Source organism: Schistocerca gregaria, chromosome 7 (assembly GCF_023897955.1).
Source record: "Schistocerca gregaria isolate iqSchGreg1 chromosome 7, iqSchGreg1.2, whole genome shotgun sequence".
NCBI classification, from domain to species: domain Eukaryota; kingdom Metazoa; phylum Arthropoda; class Insecta; order Orthoptera; family Acrididae; genus Schistocerca; species Schistocerca gregaria.
This window is the reverse complement of record NC_064926.1, coordinates 571125687-571147839: the sequence shown is the minus strand read 5'-3', so window position 1 is coordinate 571147839 and position 22153 is coordinate 571125687. Positions and strand designations below refer to the sequence as shown.

The following is a 22153-nucleotide window of genomic DNA, read 5'->3' as shown; positions in this document are numbered from 1 at the left end:
CTCCTGGTCCATGCTGTACACCCTGTCTTGGTCCATACTGTTCACCCTGTTCTGATCCCTACTGTTCACCCTGTCCTCGACCATACTGTTCACCCTGTCCTGGTCAATACTGTTCACCCTGTCCTGGTCCATACTGTTCACCCTGTATTGGTTCATACTGTTCACCCTTTCTTGGTCCATACTGTTCACCATGTCCTGGTTCACACTGTTCACCCTGTCCTGGTCCCTACAGTTCACCCTGTCCTGGTCCACACTGTTCACCCTGTCCTGGTCCATACTGTTCACCCTGTCCTGGTGTATACTATTTACCCTGTCCTGGTTCATATTGTTCAACCTCTCCTGGTCCATACTGTTCATCCTGTCATGGTCGATACTGTTCACCTTCTCCTGGTCTATACTGTTCACCCTGTCCTTGTCCATACTGTTCACCCTTTCCTGGTCCATGGTGTTCACCCTGTCCTGGTTCATACTGTTCACCATGTCCTGGTCCATACTGTTCACTCTGACCTGGTCCGCACTGTTCACTCTGTACTGGTCCATACTGTTCACCCTGTCCTGGTCCATATTGTTCACCCTTTCCTGGTCCATACTGTTCACCCTGTCCTTGTCCAAACTTTTCACCCTGTCCTGGCGTATACTGTTCACCCTGTCCTGGTCCATACAGTTCACCTTATCCTGGTCCATACTGTTCAACCTGTCGTGATCCATACTGATCACCCTGACCTGGAATATACTGTTCATCCTGTCCTGGTCCATACTGTTCACCCTGTCCTGGTCCATACTGTTTACCCTGTCCTGGTCTTACTGTTCACCCTGTCCTGGTGTATACTGTTCACACTGGCCTGGTACATACTGTTCATATTGTCCTGCTGTATACTGTTCACCCTGTCCTGGTCCATACTGTTCACCCTCTCCTGGTCCATACTGTTAACCCTCTCCTGGTCCATACCGTTCACCCTTTCATTAGTCATACTGTTCGCCCTGTCCTGGTCCATACTATTCACCTTGCCCTGGTCCATACTGTTCATACTGTCCTGGAACATACTGTACACCATGTCCTGATCCATACTGTTCACTCTGTCTTGGTGTATACTGTTCGCCCCGTCCTTGTCCATACTGTTCACCCTGTCCTGGTCGATACCTTTCACCCTGTCCTGGTCCATTCTGTTCACCATGTCCTGATACATAGTGTTCACCCTCTCGTGGTGTATACTGTTCACCCTGTCCTAATCCATACTGTTCACCTTGTCCTAATCCATACTGTTTACCGTGACCTGGTCCATACTGTTCACTTTGTTCTGGTCCATACTGTTCACCTGTCCTGGTACATACTTCTCACCCTGTCCTGGTCCATACTGTTCACCCTCTCCTGGTCCATACAATTAACCCTGTCCTGGTCCATACTGTTCATCTTGTCCTGGTCCATACTGTTCACCCTGTCCTGGTCCATACAGTTCACCCTGTCCTGGTCCATACTGTTCATTTTGTTCTGGTCCATACTGTTCACCCTGTCCTGGTCCATACCTTTCACCCTGTCCTGGTCCATACTGCTCTCCCTATTCTGGTCCATACTGTTCACCCTGTCCTGGTCCATACTGTTCACCCTGTCCTGGTCCATACTGTTCACCCTGTCCCGGTCCATACTTTTCACCCTGTCCTGGTCCATACTGTTCACCCTGTCCTGGTCCATACTGTTCACCCTGTCCTAGTCCATACTGTTCACCCTGTCATTAGTCGTACTGTTCACCCTGTCCTGGTCCATACTGTTCCCCCAGTCCTGATCCATACCGTTCACCCTGTCCTGGCCCATACAGTTCACCCTGTCCTTTTACATACTGTCCACCCTGTCCTGGTCCATACTGTTCACCCTGTTCTGGTCCATACTGTTCACCCTGTCCTGGTCCATATTGTTCACCCTGTCCTGGTCCATACTGTTCACCCTGTCCTGTTCCATAATGTTGACGCTGTCCTGGTCCATACTGTTCACCCTGTCCTGGACCATACTCTTCACAATTTCCTGGTCCATTCTGTTCACCCTGTGCTGGTCCATACTGTTCACCCTGTCTTGGTCCATACTGTTCACCCTATCCTGGTCCATACTGTTTACCCTGTCTTGGTCCATACTGTTCACCCTGTCCTGGTCAATACTGTTCACCTTCTCCTGGTCCATACTGTTCACCCTGTCCTGGTGTATACTGTTTACCCAGTCCTGGTCCACACTGTTCACCCTGTCCTTGTGTTTACTGTTCACCCTGTCCTGTTCGATACTGTTCACCCTGTCCTGGTCAATACTGTTCACCCTGTCCTGGTTCATACTGTTCACCCTGTCCTGGTTCATACTGTTCACCCTGTCCTGGTCCATACTGTTCACTCTGTCGTGGTCCACACTGTTCACCCTGTCCTGGTCCATGCTGCTCACCCTGTCCTGGTCCATACTGTTCACCCTGTCCTGGTCAATAGTGTTCACATTCTCCCGGTCCATACTGTTCACCCTGTCCTGGTGTGTAGTGTTTACCCTGTCCTGGTCCATACTGTTCACCCTGTCCTTGTCTTTACTGTTCACCCTGTCCTGGTATATACTGTTCACCCTGTCCTCCTCCATACTGTTCAACCTGTCTTGGTCCATACTGTTCACCCTGTCCTGATCCATACTGTCCTGGATCATACTGTTCACCCTGTCCTGGTCAATACTGTTCACCCTGTCCTGGTCCATACTGTCCACCCTGTCCTGGTCCATACTGTTTATCCTGTCCTGGTTCATACTGTTCACCCTGTCCTGGTGTATACTGTTTACCCTGTCCTGTTTCATATTGTTCAACCTCTCCTGGTCCATACTGTTCATCCTGTCCTTATGTAAACTGTTCACCCTGTCCTCGTCCATACTGTTCACCCTGTCCTGATCCATACTGTTCACCCTGTCCTGGTCCAAACTTTTCACCCTGTCCTGGCGTATACTGTTCACCCTGTCCTGATCCATACTGTTCACCTTATCCTGGTCCATACTGTTCAACCTGTAGTGATCCATACTGATCACCCTGTCCTGGAATATACTGTTCACCCTGTCCTGGTCCATACTGTTCACTCTGTCCTGGTGCACACTGTTCACCCTGTCCTGCTCCATACTGTTCACCCTGTCTTGGTCCATACTGTTCACCTTCTCCTGGTCCATACTGTTCACCCTGTCCTTGTCCATACTGTTCACCCTTTCCTGGTCCATAGTGTTCACCCTGTCCTGGTTCATACTGTTCACCATGTCCTGGTCCATACTGTTCACTCTGACCTGGTCCACACTGTTCACCCTGTCCTGGTCCATACTGTTCACCCTTTCCTGGTCCATACTGTTCACCCTGTACTTATGTAAACTGTTCACCCCGTCCTCGTCCATAATATTCACCCTGGCCTGATCCATATTGTTCACCCTGTCCTGGGCAAAACTTTTCACCCTGTCCTAGCGTATACTGTTCACCCTGTCCTGGTCCATACTGTTCACCTTATCCTGGTCCATACTGTTCAACCTGTCGTGATCCATACTGATCACCCTGTCCTGGAATGTACTGTTCATCCTATCCTGGTCCATACTGTTCACCCTGTCCTGGTCCATACTGTTTACCGTGTCCTGGTCCATACTGTTCACTTTGTTCTGGTCCGTACTGTTCACCTGTCCTGGTACATACTTCTCACCCTGTCCTGGTCCATACTGTTCACCCTCTCCTGGTCCATACAGATAACCCTATCCTGGTCCATACTGTTCACCCTGTCCTCCTCCGTACTGTTCACCCTGTCTTGGTCCATACTGTTCACCCTGTCCTGATCCATACTGTTCACCCTGTCCTGGACCATACTGTTCACCCTGTCCTGGTCCATACTGTTCACCCTGTTCTGGTCCATACTGTTCACCCTGTCCTGGTCCACACTTTTCACCCTGTCCTGGTCAATAATGTTCACCCTGTCCTGGTGTATAGTGTTCACACTGTCCTGGTACATACTGTTCACGCTGTCCTGGTGTATACTGTTCACCCTGTCCTGGTCCATACCGTTCACCCTATCCTGGTCCATACTGTTGACCCTGTCCTGGTCCATACTGTTCACCCAGTCCTGGTTCCATACTGTTCACCCTGTTCTGGTCCATACTGTTCACCATGTCCTGATCCATACTGTCCAAGCTGTCCTGGTGTATACTGTCCACCTTCTCCTGATCCATACTGTTCACCCTGTCCTGGTCCATACTGTTCACCCTGTCTCGGTGCCGAATGTTCACCCTATCGCGGTCCAAACTGTTCAACCTGTCCTGGTTTATACTGTTCACCCTGTCCTGGTCTATATTGTTCACCCTGTCCTGGTCCTTATTGTTCAACCTGTACTGCTCCATACTGTTCACCCTGTCCTGGTCCATACTGTTCACCCTGTCCTGGTGTATACTGTTCACCCTGTCCTCGTCCATGCTGTTCACCCTGTCCTGGTGTATACTGTTCACCTTGTACTGGTCCATACTGTTCGCCTTTCTTGGTCTGTACTGTTCACCCTGTCCTGGTGTATACTGTTCACCCTGTCATGGTCTATACTTTTCAACCTCTCCTGGTCCATACTGTTCACCCTGTCCTTGTCCATACTGTTCACCTTGTCCTGGTCCATACTGTTCACCCTGTCCTGGTAGAATCTGTTCACCCTTTCCTGGTGTAAACTGTTCAGCCTGTCCTGGTCCATACTGTTCACCCTGTCTTGGTGTATACTGTTCACACTGTCCTAGTACATACTGCTCATGCTGTCCTGGTGTATACTGTTCAGCCTGTCGTGGTCCATACTCTTCACCCTGTCGTGGTCCATACTGTTCACCCTATCCTTGTCCATAGTGTTCACCCTGTACTGGTCCATACTGTTCAACCTAACCTGGTACCTACTGTTCATCCTATCCTGGTACATACTGTTCAACCTGTCTTGGTGTATACTGCTCACCCTGTCTACATCCATACTGTTCACCCTGTCCTGGTCCATACAGTTCACCCTGTCCTGGTCCATAATGTTCCCCTTGTCCTGGTCCATACTGTTCTCCCATTCCTGGTCCATACTGTTCACCCTGTCCTGGTCCATTCTGTTCACCCTGTCCTGGTCAATAATGTTCATCCTGTCCTGGTTTATAGTGTTCACACTGTCCTGGTACATACTGTTCACGCTGTCCTGGTGTATACTGTTCACCCTGTAATAGTCCATACCGTTCACCCTATCCTGGTCCATACTGTTGACCCTGTCCTGGTTCATACCGTTCACCCTGTCCTGGTCCATACTGTTCACCCTGTCCTGATCCCTACTGTTCACCCTGTCATCGTACATACTGTTCAACCTGTCCAGGTCCATAATGTTCAACCTGTCCCGGTCCAAACTGTTCACATTGTCCTGGTCCATACTGTTCACACTGTCCTCTTACATACTGTTCACCCTGTCCTGGTCCATACTGTTTACCCAGTCCGGGTCCATACTTTTCACCCTCTCCAGGTCCATACTGTTCACCATTACCTAGTCCATAGTGTACACCCTGTCCTGATCCATACTGTTCACCCTGTCCTGGTCCATACTGTTCTCTCTGTCCTGGTCTATACTGTTCGCCCTGCCCTTGTCTATACTGTTCATCCTGTCCTGGTCCATACGGTTCACACTGTCCTGGTCCATACTGTTCACCCTGTCCTGCTCCATACTGTTCACCCTGTGCTGGTCCATACTGTTCACTCTATCTTGGTCCATACTGTTCACCCCGTCCTGGTCCATACTGTTCACCCTGTGCTGGTCCATACTGTTCACCCTGTCCTGGTAAATAGTGTTCACCTCCTCCTGGTCCATGCTGTACACCCTGTCTTGGTCCATACTGTTCACCCTGTTCTGATCCCTACTGTTCACCCTGTCCTCGACCATACTGTTCACCCTGTCCTGGTCAATACTGTTCACCCTGTCCTGGTCCATACTGTTCACCCTGTATTGGTTCATACTCTTCACCCTTTCTTGGTCCATACTGTTCACCATGTCCTGGTTCACACTGTTCACCCTGTCCTGGTCCCTACAGTTCACCCTGTCCTGGTCCACACTGTTCACCCTGTCCTGGTCCATACTGTTCACCCTGTCCTGGTGTATACTATTTACCCTGTCCTGGTTCATATTGTTCAACCTCTCCTGGTCCATACTGTTCATCCTGTCATGGTCGATACTGTTCACCTTCTCCTGGTCTATACTGTTCACCCTGTCCTTGTCCATACTGTTCACCCTTTCCTGGTCCATGGTGTTCACCCTGTCCTGGTTCATACTGTTCACCATGTCCTGGTCCATACTGTTCACTCTGACCTGGTCAACACTGTTCACCCTGTACTGGTCCATACTGTTCACCCTGTCCTGGTCCATATTGTTCACCCTTTCCTGGTCCATACTGTTCACCCTGTCCTTGTCCAAACTTTTCACCCTGTCCTGGCGTATACTGTTCACCCTGTCCTGGTCCATACAGTTCACCTTATCCTGGTCCATACTGTTCAACCTGTCGTGATCCATACTGATCACCCTGTCCTGGAATATACTGTTCATCCTGTCCTGGTCCATACTGTTCACCCTGTCCTGGTCCATACTGTTTACCTTGTCCTGGTCTTACTGTTCACCCTGTCCTGGTGTATACTGTTCACACTGGCCTGGTACATACTGTTCATATTGTCCTGCTGTATACTGTTCACCCTGTCCTGGTCCATACTGTTCACCCTCTCCTGGTCCATACTGTTAACCCTCTCCTGGTCCATACTGTTCACCCTGTCATTAGTCATACTGTTCGCCCTGTCCTGGTCCATACTATTCACCTTGCCCTGGTCCATACTGTTCATACTGTCCTGGAACATACTGTACACCATGTCCTGATCCATACTGTTCACTCTGTCTTGGTGTATACTGTTCGCCCCGTCCTTGTCCATACTGTTCACCCTGTCCTGCTCGATACCTTTCACCCTGTCCTGGTCCATTCTGTTCACCATGTCCTGATACATAGTGTTAACCCTCTCGTGGTGTATACTGTTCACCCTGTCCTAATCCATACTGTTCACCTTGCCCTAATCCATACTGTTTACCGTGACCTGGTCCATACTGTTCACTTTGTTCTGGTCCATACTGTTCACCTGTCCTGGTACATACTTCTCACCCTGTCCTGGTCCATACTGTTCACCCTCTCCTGGTCCATACAATTAACCCTGTCCTGGTCCATACTGTTCATCTTGTCCTGGTCCATACTGTTCACCCTGTCCTGGTCCATACAGTTCACCCTGTCCTGGTCCATACTGTTCATTTTGTTCTGGTCCATACTGTTCACCCTGTCCTGGTCCATACCTTTCACCCTGTCCTGGTCCATACTGTTCTCCCTATTCTGGTCCATACTGTTCACCCTGTCCTGGTCCATACTGTTCACCCTGTCCTGGTCCATACTGTTCACCCTGTCCCGGTCCATACTTTTCACCCTGTCCTGGTCCATACTGTTCACCCTGTCCTGGTCCATACTGTTCACCCTGTCCTAGTCCATACTGTTCACCCTGTCATTAGTCGTACTGTTCACCCTGTCCTGGTCCATACTGTTCCCCCAGTCCATATCCATACCGTTCACCCTGTCCTGGCCCATACAGTTCACCCTGTCCTTTTACATACTGTCCACCCTGTCCTGGTCCATACTGTTCGCCCTGTTCTGGTCCATACTGTTCACCCTGTCCTGGTCCATATTGTTCACCCTGTCCTGGTCCATACTGTTCACCCTGTCCTGTTCCATAATGTTGACGCTGTCCTGGTCCATACTGTTCACCCTGTCCTGGACCATACTCTTCACAATTTCCTGGTCTATACTGTTCACCCTGTCCTGGTGTATACTGTTCACCCTGTCCTGGTGTATACTGTTCACCCTTTCCTGGTCCATACTGTTCACCCTGTACTTTTACATACTGTCCACTCTGCCCTGGTCCATATTGTTCACCCTGTCCTATTCCATACTGTTCACCCTGTCCTGGTCCATATTGTTCACTGTGTCCTGGTCCATATTGTTCACCCTGTCCTGGACCACACTCTTCACAATGTCCTGGTCCATTCTGTTCACCCTGTGCTGGTCCATACTGTTCACCCTGTCTTGGTCCATACTGTTCACCCTATCCTGGTCCATACTGTTTACCCTGTCTTGGTCCATACTGTTCACCCTGTCCTGGTCAATACTGTTCACCTTCTCCTGGTCCATACTGTTCACCCTGTCCTGGTGTATACTGTTTACCCAGTCCTGGTCCACACTGTTCACCCTGTCCTTGTGTTTACTGTTCACCCTGTCCTGTTCGATACTGTTCACCCTGTCCTGGTCAATACTGTTCACCCTGTCCTGGTTCATACTGTTCACCCTGCCCTGGTTCATACTGTTCACCCTGTCCTGGTCCATACTGTTCACTCTGTCGTGGTCCACACTGTTAACCCTTTCCTGGTCCATGCTGCTCACCCTGTCCTGGTCCATACTGTTCACCCTGTCCTGGTCAATAGTGTTCACATTCTCCCGGTCCATACTGTTCACCCTGTCCTGGTGTGTACTGTTTACCCTGTCCTGGTCCATACTGTTCACCCTGTCCTTGTCTTTACTGTTCACCCTGTCCTGGTATATACTGTTCACCCTGTCCTGGTGTATACTGTTTACCCAGTCCTGGTCCACACTGTTCACCCTGTCCTTGTGTTTACTGTTCACCCTGTCCTGTTCGATACTGTTCACCCTGTCCTGGTCAATACTGTTCACCCTGTCCTGGTTCATACTGTTCACCCTGCCCTGGTTCATACTGTTCACCCTGTCCTGGTCCATACTGTTCACTCTGTCGTGGTCCACACTGTTCACCCTGTCCCGGTCCATACTGTTCACCCTGTCCTGGTGTGTACTGTTTACCCTGTCCTGGTCCATATTGTTCACCCTGTCCTGGTCCATTCTGTTCACCCTGTGCTGGTCCATACTGCTCACCCTGTCTTGGTCCATACTGTTCACCCTATCCTGGTCCATACTGTGTACCCTGTCTTGGTCCATACTTTTCACCCTGTCCTGGTCAATACTGTTCACCTTCTCCTGGTCCATACTGTTCACCCTGTCCTGGTGTATACTGTTTACCCTGTCCTGGTCCATACTGTTCACCCTGTCCTTGTGTTTACTGTTCACCCTGCCCTGTTCCATACTGTTCACCCTGTCCTGCTCCACACTGTTCACCCTGTCTTGGTCCATAATGTTCACATTGTCCTGATCCATACTGTTCACCCTGTCCTGGTCGATACTGTTCACCCTGTCCTGGTCAATACCGTTCACCCTGTCCTGGTTCATACTGTTCACCCTGTCCTGGTTCATACTGTTCACCCTGTCCTGGTCCATACTGTTCACTCTGTCCTGGTCCACACTGTTCACCCTGTCCTGGTCCATACTGCTCAACCTGTCCTGGTCCATACTGTTCACCCTGTCCTGGTCAATAGTGTTCACATTCTTCCGGTCCATACTGTTCACCCTGTCCTGGTGTATACTGTTTACCCTGCCCTGGTCCATACTGTTCACCCTGTCCTTGTCTTTACTGTTCACCCTGTCCTGGTATATACTGTTCACCCTGTCCTCCTCAATACTGTTCACCCTGTCTTGGTCCATACTGTTCACCCTGTCCTGATTCATACTGTTCACCCTGTCCTGGACCATACTGTTCACCCTGTCCTGGTCAATAATGTTCATCCTGTCCTGGTTTATAGTGTTCACACTGTCCTGGTACATACTGTTCACGCTGTCCTCGTGTATACTGTTCACCCTGTAATAGGCCATACCGTTCACCCTATCCTGGTCCATACTGTTGACCTTGTCCTGGTCCATACCGTTCACCCTGTCCTGGTCCATACTGTTCACCCTGTCCTGATCCATACTCTTCACCCTGTCATCGTAGTTACTGTTCAACCTGTCCAGGTCCATAATGTTCAACCTGTCCCGGTCCAAACTATTCACATTGTCCTGGTCCATACTGTTCACACTGTCCTCTTACATACTGTTCACCCTGTCCTCGTCCATACTGTTCACCCAGTCCTGGTCCATACTTTTCACCCTCTCCAGGTCCATACTGTTCACCATGTCCTAGTCCATAGTGTACACCCTGTCCTGATCCATACTGTTCACCCTGTCCTGGTCCATACTGTTCTCTCTGTCCTGGTCTATACTGTTCGCCCTGCCCTTGTCCATACTGTTCATCCTGTCCTGGACCATACGGTTCACACTGTCCTGGTCCATACTGTTCACCCTATCCTGCTCCATACTGTTCACCCTGTGCTGGTCCATACTGTTCACTCTATCTTGGTCCATACTGTTCACCCCGTCCTGGTCCATACTGTTCACCCTGTGCTGGTCCATACTGTTCACCCTGTCCTGGTCAATAGTGTTCACCTCCTCCTGGTCCATGCTGTACACCCTGTCTTGGTCCATACTGTTCACCCTGTTCTGATCCCTACTGTTCACCCTGTCCTCGACCATACTCTTCACCCTGTCCTGGTCAATACTGTTCACCCTGTCCTGGTCCATACTGTTCACCCTGTATTGGTTCATACTGTTCACCCTTTCTTGGTCCATACTGTTCACTATGTCCTGGTTCACACTGTTCACCCTGTCCTGGTCCCTACAGTTCACCCTGTCCTGGTCCACACTGTTCACCCTGTCCTGGTCCATACTGTTCACCCTGTCCTGGTGTATACTATTTACCCTGTCCTGGTTCATATTGTTCAACCTCTCCTGGTCCATACTGTTCATCCTGTCATGGTCGATACTGTTCACCTTCTCCTGGTCTATACTGTTCACCCTCTCCTTGTCCATACTGTTCACCCTTTCCTGGTCCATAGTGTTCACCCTGTCCTGGTTCATACTGTTCCCCATGTCCTGGTCCATACTGTTCACTCTGACCTGGTCCTCACTGTTCACCCTATACTGGTCCATACTGTTCACCCTGTCCTGGTCCATATTGTTCACCCTTTCCTGGTCCATACTGTTCACCCTGTCCTGGTCCAAACTTTTCACCCTGTCCTGGCGTATACTGTTCACCCTGTCCTGGTCCATACAGTTCACCTTATCCTGGTCCATACTGTTCAACCTGTCGTGATCCATACTGATCACCCTGTCCTGGAATATACTGTTCATCCTGTCCTGGTCCATACTGTTCACCCTGTCCTGGTCCATACTGTTTACCCTGTCCTGGTCTTACAGTTCACCCTGTCCTGGTGTATACTGTTCACACTGGCCTGGTACATACTGTTCATATTGTCCTGCTGTATACTGTTCACCCTGTCCTGGTCCATACTGTTCACCCTCTCCTGGTCCATACCGTTAACCCTCTCCTGGTCCATACTGTTCACCCTGTCATTAGTCATACTGTTCGCCCTGTCCTGGTCCATACTATTCACCTTGCCCTGGTCCATACTGTTCATACTGTCCTGGAACATACTGTACACCATGTCCTGATCCATACTGTTCACTCTGTCTTGGTGTATACTGTTCGCCCCGTCCTTGTCCATACTGTTCACCCTGTCCTGGTCGATACCTTTCACCCTGTCCTGGTCCATTCTGTTCACCATGTCCTGATACATAGTGTTCACCCTGTCGTGGTGAATAATGTTCACCCTGTCCTAATCCATACTGTTCACCTTGTCCTATACCATACTGTTTACCGTGACCTGGTCCATACGGTTCACTTTGTTCTGGTCCATACTGTTCACCTGTCCTGGTACATACATCTCACCCTGTCCTGGTCCATACTGTTCCCCCTCTCCTGGTCCATACAATTAACCCTGTCCTGGTCCATAGTGTTCATCTTGTCCTGGTCCATACTGTTCACCCTGTCCTGGTCCATACAGTTCACCCTGTCTTGGTCCATACTGTTCATTTTGTTCTGGTCCATACTGTTCACCCTGTCCTGGTCCATACCTTTCACCCTGTCCTGGTCCATACTGTTCTCCCTATTCTGGTCCATACTGTTCACCCTGTCCTGGTCCATACTGTTCACCCTGTCCTGGTCCATACTGTTCACCCTGTCCCGGTCCATACTTTTCAACCTGTCCTGGTCCATACTGTTCACCCTGTCCTGGTCCATACTGTTCACCCTGTCCTAGTCCATACTGTTCACCCTGTCATTAGTCGTACTGTTCACCCTGTCCTGGTCCATACTGTTCCCCCAGTCCTGATCCATACCGTTCACCCTGTCCTGGCCCATACAGTTCACCCTGTCCTTTTACATACTGTCCACCCTGTCCTGGTCCATACTGTTCACCCTGTTCTGGTCCATACTGTTCACCCTGTCCTGGTCCATATTGTTCACCCTGTCCTGGTCCATACTGTTCACCCTGTCCTGTTCCATAATGTTGACGCTGTCCTGGTCCATACTGTTCACCCTGTCCTGGACCATACTCTTCACAATTTCCTGGTCTATACTGTTCACCCTGTCCTGGTGTATACTGTTCACCCTGTCCTGGTGTATACTGTTCACCCTTTCCTGGTCCATACTGTTCACCCTGTACTTTTACATACTGTCCACCCTGCCCTGGTCCATATTGTTCACCCTGTCCTATTCCATACTGTTCACCCTGTCCTGGTCCATATTGTTCACTGTGTCCTGGTCCATATTGTTCACCCTGTCCTGGACCACACTCTTCACAATGTCCTGGTCCATTCTGTTCACCCTGTACTGGTTCATACTGTTCACCCTGTCGTGTTCCACACTGTTCACCCTGTCCTTGTGTTTACTGTTCACCCTGCCCTGTTCCATACTGTTCACCCTGTCCAGCTCCACACTGTTCACCCTGTCTTGGTCCATAATGTTCACATTGTCCTGATCCATACTGTTCACCCTGTCCTGTTCGATACTGTTCACCCTGTCCTGGTCAATACTGTTCACCCTGTCCTGGTTCATACTGTTCACCCTGCCCTGGTTCATACTGTTCACCCTGTCCTGGTCCATACTGTTCACTCTGTCGTGGTCCACACTGTTCACCCTGTCCTGGTCCATACTGCTCACCCTGTCCTGGTCCATACTGTTCACCCTGTCCTGGTCAATAGTGTTCACATTCTCCCGGTCCATACTGTTCACCCTGTCCTGGTGTGTACTGTTTACCCTGTCCTGGTCCATACTGTTCACCCTGTCCTTGTCTTTACTGTTCACCCTTTCCTGGTATATACTGTTCACCCTGTCCTCCTCCATACTGTTCAACCTGTCTTGGTCCATACTGTTCACCCTGTCCTGATCCATACTGTTCACCCTGTCCTGGATCATACTGTTCACCCTATCCTGGTCAATACTGTTCACCCTGTCCTGGTCCATACTGTTCACCCTGTCGTGGTCCATACTGTTTATCCTGTCCTGGTTAATACTGTTCACTCTGTCCTGGTGTATACTGTTTACCCTGTCCTGTTTCATATTGTTCAACCTCTCCTGGTCCATACTGTTCATCCTGTCCTTATGTAAACTGTTCACCCTGTCCTCGTCCATACTGTTCACCCTGTCCTGATCCATACTGTTCACCCTGTCCTGGTCCAAACTTTTCACCCTGTCCTGGCGTATACTGTTCACCCTGTCCTGATCCATACTGTTCACCTTATCCTGCTCCATACTGTTCAACCTGTAGTGATCCATACTGATCACCCTGTCCTGGAATATACTGTTCACCCTGTCCTGGTCCATACTGTTCACTCTGTCCTGGTCCACACTGTTCACCCTGTCCTGCTCCATACTGTTCACCCTGTCTTGGTCCATACTGTTCACCTTCTCCTGGTCCATACTGGTCACCCTGTCCTTGTCCAAACTGTTCACCCTTTCCTGGTCCATAGTGTTCACCCTGTCCTGGTTCATACTGTTCACCATGTCCTGGTCCATACTGTTCACTCTGACCTGGTCCACACTGTTCACCCTGTCCTGGTCCATACTGTTCACCCTTTCCTGGTCCATACTGTTCACCCTGTACTTATGTAAACTGTTCACCCCGTCCTCGTCCATAATATTCACCCTGGCCTGATCCATATTGTTCACCCTGTCCTGGGCAAAACTTTTCACCCTGTCCTGGCGTATACTGTTCACCCTGTCCTGGTCCATACTGTTCACCTTATCCTGGTCCATACTGTTCAACCTGTCGTGATCCATACTGATCACCCTGTGCTGGAATATACTGTTCATGCTATCCTGGTCCATACTGTTCACCCTGTCCTGGTCCATACTGTTTACCGTGTCCTGGTCCATACTGTTCACTTTGTTCTGGTCCATACTGTTCACCTGTCCTCGTACATACTTCTCACCCTGTCCTGGTCCATACTGTTCACCCTCTCCTGGTCCATACAGTTAACCCTATCCTGGTCCATACTGTTCACCTTGTCCTGGTCCATACTGTTCACCCTGTCCTGGTCCATACAGTTCACCCTGTCCTGGTCCATACTCTTCATTTTGTTCTGGTCCATACTGTTCACCCTGTCCTGGTCCATACCTTTCACCCTGTCCTGGGCCATACTGTTCTCCCTATCCTGGTCCATACAGTTCACCCTCTCCTGGTCTATACTGTTCACCTTGTCCTTGTCCATACTGTTCACCCTGTCCTGGTCCATACTGTTCACCCTGTCCTGGTCAATACTGTTCACCCTGTCCTGGTCCATACTGTTCACCCTGTCCTGGTCCATACTGTTAATCCTGTCCTGGTTCATACTGTTCACCCTGTCCTGGTGTATACTGTTTACCCTGTCCTGTTTCATATTGTTCAACCTCTCCTGGTCCATACTGTTCATCCTGTCCTTATGTAAACTGTTCACCCTGTCCTCCTCCATATTGTTCACCTTGTCCTGGTCCGTACTTTTCACCCTGTCCTGGTCCATACTGTTCACCCTGTCCTGGTCCATACTGTTCACCCTGTCCTAGTCCATTCTGTTCACCCTGTCATTACTCGTACTGTTCACCCTGTCCTGGTCCATACTGTTCCCCCAGTCCTGGTCCATACTGTTCACCCTGTCCTGGCCCATACAGTTCACCCTGTCCTTTTACATACTGTCCACCCTGTCCTGGTCCATACGGTTCACCCTGTTCTGGTCCATACTGTTCACCCTGCCCTGGTCCATATTGTTCACCCTGTCCTGGTCCATACTGCTCACCCTCCCCTTTCCATAATGTTGACGCTGTCCTGGTCCATACTGTTCACCCTGTCCTGGACCATACTCTTCACAATTTCCTGGTCTATACTGTTCACCCTGTCCTGGTCTATACTGTTCAGCCTGTCCTGGTGTATACTGTTCACCCTTTCCTGGTCCATACTGTTCACCCTGTCCTTTTACATACTGTCCACCCTGCCCTGGTCCATATTGTTCACTGTGCCCTGGTCCATATTGTTCACCCTGTCCTGGACCACACTCTTCACAATGTCCTGGTCCATTCTGTTCACCCTGTGCTGGTCCATACTGTTCACCCTGTCTTGGTCCATACTGTTCACCCTATCCTGGTCCATACTGTTTACCCTGACTTGGTCCATACTGTTCACCCTGTCCTGGTCAATACTGTTCACCTTCTCCTGGTCCATACTGTTCACCCTGTCCTGGTGTATACTGTTTACCCTGTCCTGGTCCATACTGTTAACCCTGTCCTTGTGTTTACTGTTCACCCTGCCCTGTTCCATACTGTTCACCCTGTCCTGCTCCACACTGTTCACCCTGTCTTGGTCCATAATGTTCACATTGTCCTGATCCATACTGTTCACCCTGTCCTGGTCGATACTGTTCACCCTGTCCTGGTCAATACTGTTCACCCTGTCCTCGTCCATACTGTTCACCCTGTCCTGATCCATATTGTTCACACTGTCCTGGTCAAAACTTTTCACCCTGTCCTGGCGTATACTGTTCACCCTGTCCTGGTCCATACTGTTCACCTTATCCTGGTCCATACTGTTCAACCTGTCGTGATCCATACTGATCACCCTGTCCTGGAATATACTGTTCATCCTGTCCTGGTCCATACTGTTCACCCTGTCCTGGTCCATACTGTTTACCGTGTCCTGGTCCATACTATTCACTTTGTTCTGGTCCATACTGTTCACCTGTCCTGGTACATACTTCTCACCATGTCCTGGTCCATACTGTTCACCCTCTCCTGGTCCATACAGTTCACCCTGTCCTGGTCCATACTGTTCATTTTGTTCTGGTCCATACTGTTCACCCTGTCCTGGTCCATAACTTTCACCCTGTCCTGGTCCATACTGTTCTCCCTATCCTGGTCCATACAGTTCACCCTGTCCTGGTCTATACTGTTCACCTTGTCCTTGTCCATACTGTTCACCCTGTCTTGGTCCATACTGTTCACCCTGTCCTGGTCCATACTGTTCACCCTGTCCTGGTCCATACTGTTCACCCTGTCCTGGTCAATACTGTTCACCCTGTCCTGCTCCATACTGTTCACCCTGTCCTGGTCCATACTGTTTATCCTGCCCTGGTTCATACTGTTCACCCTGTCTTGGTGTATACTGTTTACCCTGTCCTGTTTCATATTGTTCAACCTCTCCTGGTCCATACTGTTAATCCTGTCCTTATGTAAACTGTTCACCCTGTCCGCGTCCATACTGCTCACCCTGTCCTGATCCATACTGTTCACCCTGTCCTGGTCCAAACTTTTCACCCTGTCCTGGCGTATACTGTTCACCCTGTCCTGGTCCATACTGTTCACCTTATCCTGGTCCATACTGATCAACCTGTAGCGATCGATACTGATCACCCTGTCCTGGAATATACTGTTCACCCTGTCCTGGTCCATACTGTTCACTCTGTCCTGGTCCACACTGTTCACCCTGTCCTGCTCCATACTGTTCACCCTGTCTTGGTCCATACTGTTCACCTTCTCCTGGTCCATACCGTTCACCCTGTCCTTGTCCATACTGTTCACCCTTTCCTGGTCCATAGTGTTCACCCTGACCTGGTTCATACTGTTCACCATGTCCTGGTCCATACTGTTCACTCTGACATGGTCCACACTGTTCACCCTGTCCTGGTCCATACTGTTCACCCTTTCCTGGTCCATACTGTCCACCCTGTCCTTATGTAAACTGTTCACCCTGTCCTCGTCCATATTTGTTCACCCTGTCCTGATCCATACTGTTCACCCTGTCCTGGTCCAAACGTTTCACCCTGTCCTGGCGTATACTGTTCACCCTGTCCTGGTCCATACTGTTCACCTTATCCTGGTCCATACTGTTCAACCTGTCGTGATCCATACTGATCAACCTGTCCTGGAATATACTGTTCATCCTGTCCTGGTCCATACTGTTCACCCTGTCCTGGTCCATACTGTTTACCGTGTCCTGGTCCATACTGTTCACTTTGTTGTGGTCCATACTGTTCACCTGTCCTGGTACATACTTCTCACCCTGTCCTGGTCCATACTGTTCACCCTCTCCTGGTCCATACAGTTAACCCTATCCTGGTCCATACTGTTCACCTTGTCCTGGTCCATACTGTTCACCCTGTCCTGGTCCATGCAGATCACCCTGTCCTGGTCCATGCGGTTCATTTTGTTCTGGTCCTTACTGTTCACCCTGTCCTGGTCCATACTGTTCACCCTGTCCTGGTTCATACTGTTCACCCTGTTCTGGTTCATACTGTTCACCCCGTCCTGGTCCATACTGTTCACTCTGTCCTGGTACACACTGTTCACCCTGTCCTGGTCCATACTGTTCACCCTGTCCTGCTCCATACCGATCATACTGTCCTGGTCCATACTGTTCACCCTGTCCTGTTCCACACTGTTGACGCTGTCCTGGTCCACACAGTTCACCCTGTCCTGGACCATACTCTATACAATTTTCTGGTCTATACTGTTCACCCTGTCCTGGTCCATACTGTTCAACCTGTCCTGGTGTATACTGTTCACCCTGTCCTGATCTATACTGTTCACCCTGTTCTGGTCCATACTATTCACCCTGTACTGGTGCATAATGTTCATCCTGTCCTTGTTCATACTGTTCTACCTGTCCTGGTCCATACTGTTCACGCTGTCCTGGGCCATATCTTCACAATGTCCTGGTCCATACTGTTCACCCTTTCCTGGTCGATACTCTTCACCCTGTCCTTATGTAAACTGTTCACCCTGTCCTGGTCCATACTGTTCACCCTGTCCTGGTCCATACTGTTCACCCTGTCCTGGTCCAAACTTTTCACCCTGTCTTGGCGTATACTGTTCACCCTGTCCTGATCCATACTGTTCACCTTATCCTGGTCCATACTGTTCAACCTGTCCTGCTCCATACCGATCACACTGACCTGCTCCATACTGTTCACCCTGTCCTGTTCCACACTGTTGATGCTGTCCTGGTCCATACTGTTCACCCTGTCCTGGACAATACTCTTTACAATTTTCTGGTCTATGCTGTTCACCCTGTCCTGGCCCATAATGTTCACCCTCTCCTGGTGTATACTGTTCACCCTGTCCTAGTCCATACTGTTCACCCTGTCCTGGTCCATACTATTCACCCTGAACTGGTGCATAATGTTCACCCTGTCCTGGTCCATACTGTTCTACCTGTCCTGGACCATACTGTTCACCCTGTCCTGGACCATATCTTCACAATGTCCTAGTCCATACTGTTCACCCTTTCCTGGTCCATACTCTTCACCCTGTCCTTATGTAAACTGTTCACCCTGTCCTGGTATATACTGTTCACCCTGTCCTGGTCCATACTGTTGACCCCGTCCTGGTCCATACTGTTCACCCTGTCGTTACTCATGCTGTTCGCCCTGTCCTGGTCCATACTGTTCACTCTGTCCTGGTCCATATTGTTCACACTGTCCTGGTACATACTGTTCACGCGGTCCTGGTGTATACTGTTCACCCTGTGCTGGTCCATACTATTCACCGTGTCCTGGTGTATACTTTTCACCCTGTCGTGGTCCATACTGTTCACCATGTCATGATCCATACTGTTCACCCTGTCTTGGTCCAGACTGTTCACCCTGTCCTGATCCATACTGTTTACCGTGTCCTGGTCCATACTGTTCACCCAGTCCTGGTCTACTCTGTTCACCCTGTCCTGGTCCATACTCTTCACCCTTTCCTGGTCCATTCTTTTCACCCTGTCTTGGTCCACACTGTTCACCCTGTCCTGGTCCATACTGTTCACCCCGTCCTGGTCCATACTGTTCACCCTGTCCTGCTCCATACTGATCACCCTGTCCTGGTCCATACTGTTCACCCTGTCCTGTTCCACACTGTTGATGCTGTCCTGGTTCATACTGTTCACCCTGTCCTGGACCATACTCTTTACAATTTCCTGGACTATACTGTTCACCCTGTCCTGGTCCATACTGTTCACCCTGTCCTGGTGTATACTGTTCACCCTGTCCTGGTCAATACTATTCACCGTGTCCTGGTACATACATTTCACCCTTTCCTGGTCCATTCTTTTCACCCTCTCCTGGTCCATATTTTTCACCCTGTCCTGGTCCATACTGTTCACCCTGTCTGGGTCCATACTGTTCACCCTGTCCTGGTGTATACTGTTCACCCTCTCCTGGTCCATACAGTTCACCCTGTCTTGGTCCATACTGTTCATGCTGTCCTGATCCATACTTTTAACCCTGTCCTGTTCCATACTGTTCACCCTGTCCTGGTCAATACTTTTCACCCTGTCCTGGTCCATACTGTTCACCCTGTATTGGTTCATACTGTTCACCCTTTCCTGGTCCCTACTGTTCACCCTGTCCTGGTTCACACTGTTCACCCTGTCCTGGTCCATACTGTTCAGCCTGTCCTGGTCCACACTGTTCACCCTGTCCTGGTCCATACTGTTCACCCCGTCCTGGTCCATACTTTTCACCCTGTCCTGGTCCATACTGATGACCCTGTCGTGGTCCTTACTGTTCACCCTGTCCTGTTCTATACTGTTGACCCTGTCCTGGTCCATAATGTTCACCCTTTCCAGGACCACACTCTTCACAATGTCCTGATCCATACTGATCACCCTATGCTGGTCCATACTGTTCACCCTGTCTTTGTCCATACTGTTCACCCTGTCCTGGTCCATACTGTTTACCCTGTACTGGTCCATACTGTTCACCCTGTCCTGGTCAACACTGTTCACCTTCTCCCAGTCCATACTGTTCACCCTGTCCTGGTGTTTAGTGTTTACCCAGTTCTGGTCCATACTGTTCACCCTGTCCTTGTCTTTACTGTTCACCCTGTCCTGGTCCATACTGTTCACCCTGTCCTGCTCCATACTGTTCACCCTGTCTTGGTCCAGACTGTTCACCCTGTCCTGATCCATACTGTTCACCCTGTCCTGGTCCATACTGTTCACCCTGCCCTGGTCAATACTGTTGACCCTGTCCTGGTCCATACTGTTCACCCTGTCCTGGTCCATACTGTTTATCCTGTCCTGGTCCATACTGTTCACCCTGTCCTGGTGTATACTGTTTACCCTGTCCTGGTTCATATTGTTCAACCTCTCCTGATCCATACTGTTCATCCTGTCCTGGTCCATGCTGTTCACCTTCTCCTGGTCCATACTGTTCACCCTGTCCTGGTCCACACTCTTCACCCTTTCCTGGTCCATAGTGTTCACCCTGTGCTGGTTCATAATGTTCACCATGTCCTGGTCCATACTGTTCACTCTGTCCTCATCCACACTGTTCACCCTGTCCTGGTCCATACTGTTCACCCTGTCCTGATCCATACTGTTCACCCTTTCCTGGTCCATACTGTTTACCCTGTCCTTATGTAAACTGTTCACCCTGTCCTCGTCCATACTGTTCACCCTGTCCTGGTCCATACTGTTCACCCTGTCCTAGTCCAAACTTTTCACCCTGTAATGGCGTATACTGTTCACCCTGTCCTGGTCCATACTGTTCACCTTACCCTGGTCCATACTGTTCAACCTGTTGTGATCTATACTGATCACCCTGTCCTGGAATATACTGTTCATCCTGTCCTGGTCCATACTGTTCACACTGTCCTGGTCCATACTGTTTACCCTGTCCTGGTCTTACTGTTCACCCTGTCCTGGTGTATACTGTTCACACTGGCCTGGTACATACTGTTCATACTGTCAGGCTGTATACTGTTCACCCTGTCCTGGTCCATACTGTTCACCCTGTCCTGCTCCATACTGTTCACCCTGTTCTGGTCAATACTGTTGACCCTGTCCTGGTCCATACTGTTCACCCTCTCCTGGTCCATACTGTTCACCCTTTCCTGGTCCATACTGTTCACCCTGTCCTTATGTAAACTGTTCACCCTGTCCTCGTGCAATCTGTTCACCCTGTCCTGGTCCATACTGTTCACCCTGTCCTGGTCCAAACTTTTCACCCTGTAATGGCGTATACTGTTTACCCTGTCCTGGTCCATACTGTTCACACTGTACTGGTCCATACTGTTTACCCTCTCCTGGTCTTACTGTTCACCTTGTCCTGCTGTATACTGTTCACACTGGCCTGGTACATACTGTTCATACTGTCAGGCTGCATACTGTTCACCCTGTCCTGGTCCATACTGTTCACCCTCTCCTGGTCCATACTGTTGACCCTGTCCTGGTCCATACTGTTCACCCTGTCATTAGTCATACTGTTCGCCCTGTCCTGGTCCATACTATTCACCCTGCCCTGGTCCATACTGTTCATACTGTACTGGTACATACTGTCCACCATGTCCTGATCCATACTGTTCACTCTGTCCTGGTGTATACTGTTGGCCCAGTCCTTGTCCATACTGTTCACCCTGTCCTGGTCCATACCTTTCACCCTGTCCTGGTCCATACTGTTCACCATGTCCTGACCCATAGTGTTCACCCTGTCCTGGTGTATACTGTTCACCCTGTCCTGGTCCATACTGTTCACCCTGTCCTGGTCCATACTGTTTACCGTGTCCTGGTCCATACTGTTCACTTTGTTCTGGTCCATACGGTTCACCTGTCCTGGTACATACTTCTCACCCTGTCCTGGTCCATACTGTTCACCCTCTCCTGGTCCATACAGTTAACCCTGTCCTGGTCCATACTGTTCACCTTGTCCTGGTCCATTCTGTTCACCCTGTCCTGGTCCATACAGTTCACCCTGTCCTGGTCCATACTGTTCATTTTGTTCTGGTCCATACTGTTCACCCTGTCGTGGTCCATACCTTTCACCCTG

The 22153-nt window shown here is 50.0% G+C and overlaps 6 protein-coding genes across 6 annotated transcripts; all 6 read right to left on the bottom strand.

Annotated features, from left to right (window-relative positions):
• Nucleotides 1-1828: 1828 nt before the first annotated feature.
• LOC126282503 (nipped-B-like protein B) lies at nt 1829-3409 on the bottom strand. The gene has a single exon (XM_049982159.1). It carries the CDS (start codon nt 3407-3409, stop codon nt 1829-1831), a length of 1581 nt encoding a protein of 526 aa, XP_049838116.1.
• A 4141-nt stretch (nt 3410-7550) lies between these two features.
• LOC126282501 (S-antigen protein-like) lies at nt 7551-10006 on the bottom strand. Its single transcript, XM_049982158.1, has 2 exons — nt 8168-10006; nt 7551-8120 (listed from the first exon to the last, which is right to left on the bottom strand). The coding sequence occupies exons 1-2, from the start codon at nt 10004-10006 to the stop codon at nt 7551-7553; spliced, it is 2409 nt and encodes an 802-aa protein (XP_049838115.1).
• Nucleotides 10007-12156: 2150 nt separating this feature from the next.
• On the bottom strand, nt 12157-14276 carry LOC126282500 (S-antigen protein-like). Its single transcript, XM_049982157.1, has 2 exons — nt 12774-14276; nt 12157-12726 (listed from the first exon to the last, which is right to left on the bottom strand). Exons 1-2 carry the CDS (start codon nt 14274-14276, stop codon nt 12157-12159), a joined length of 2073 nt encoding a protein of 690 aa, XP_049838114.1.
• A 5-nt stretch (nt 14277-14281) lies between these two features.
• LOC126282499 (S-antigen protein-like) lies at nt 14282-14899 on the bottom strand. The gene has a single exon (XM_049982156.1). The coding sequence runs from the start codon at nt 14897-14899 to the stop codon at nt 14282-14284; it is 618 nt and encodes a 205-aa protein (XP_049838113.1).
• Nucleotides 14900-14939: 40 nt separating this feature from the next.
• Nucleotides 14940-16074, bottom strand: LOC126282498 (RNA polymerase-associated protein LEO1-like). The gene is made up of 2 exons (XM_049982155.1): nt 15333-16074; nt 14940-15154 (listed from the first exon to the last, which is right to left on the bottom strand). The coding sequence occupies exons 1-2, from the start codon at nt 16072-16074 to the stop codon at nt 14940-14942; spliced, it is 957 nt and encodes a 318-aa protein (XP_049838112.1).
• A 5-nt stretch (nt 16075-16079) lies between these two features.
• Nucleotides 16080-17105, bottom strand: LOC126282497 (S-antigen protein-like). Its single transcript, XM_049982154.1, has one exon. The coding sequence runs from the start codon at nt 17103-17105 to the stop codon at nt 16080-16082; it is 1026 nt and encodes a 341-aa protein (XP_049838111.1).
• Nucleotides 17106-22153: the final 5048 nt, after the last annotated feature.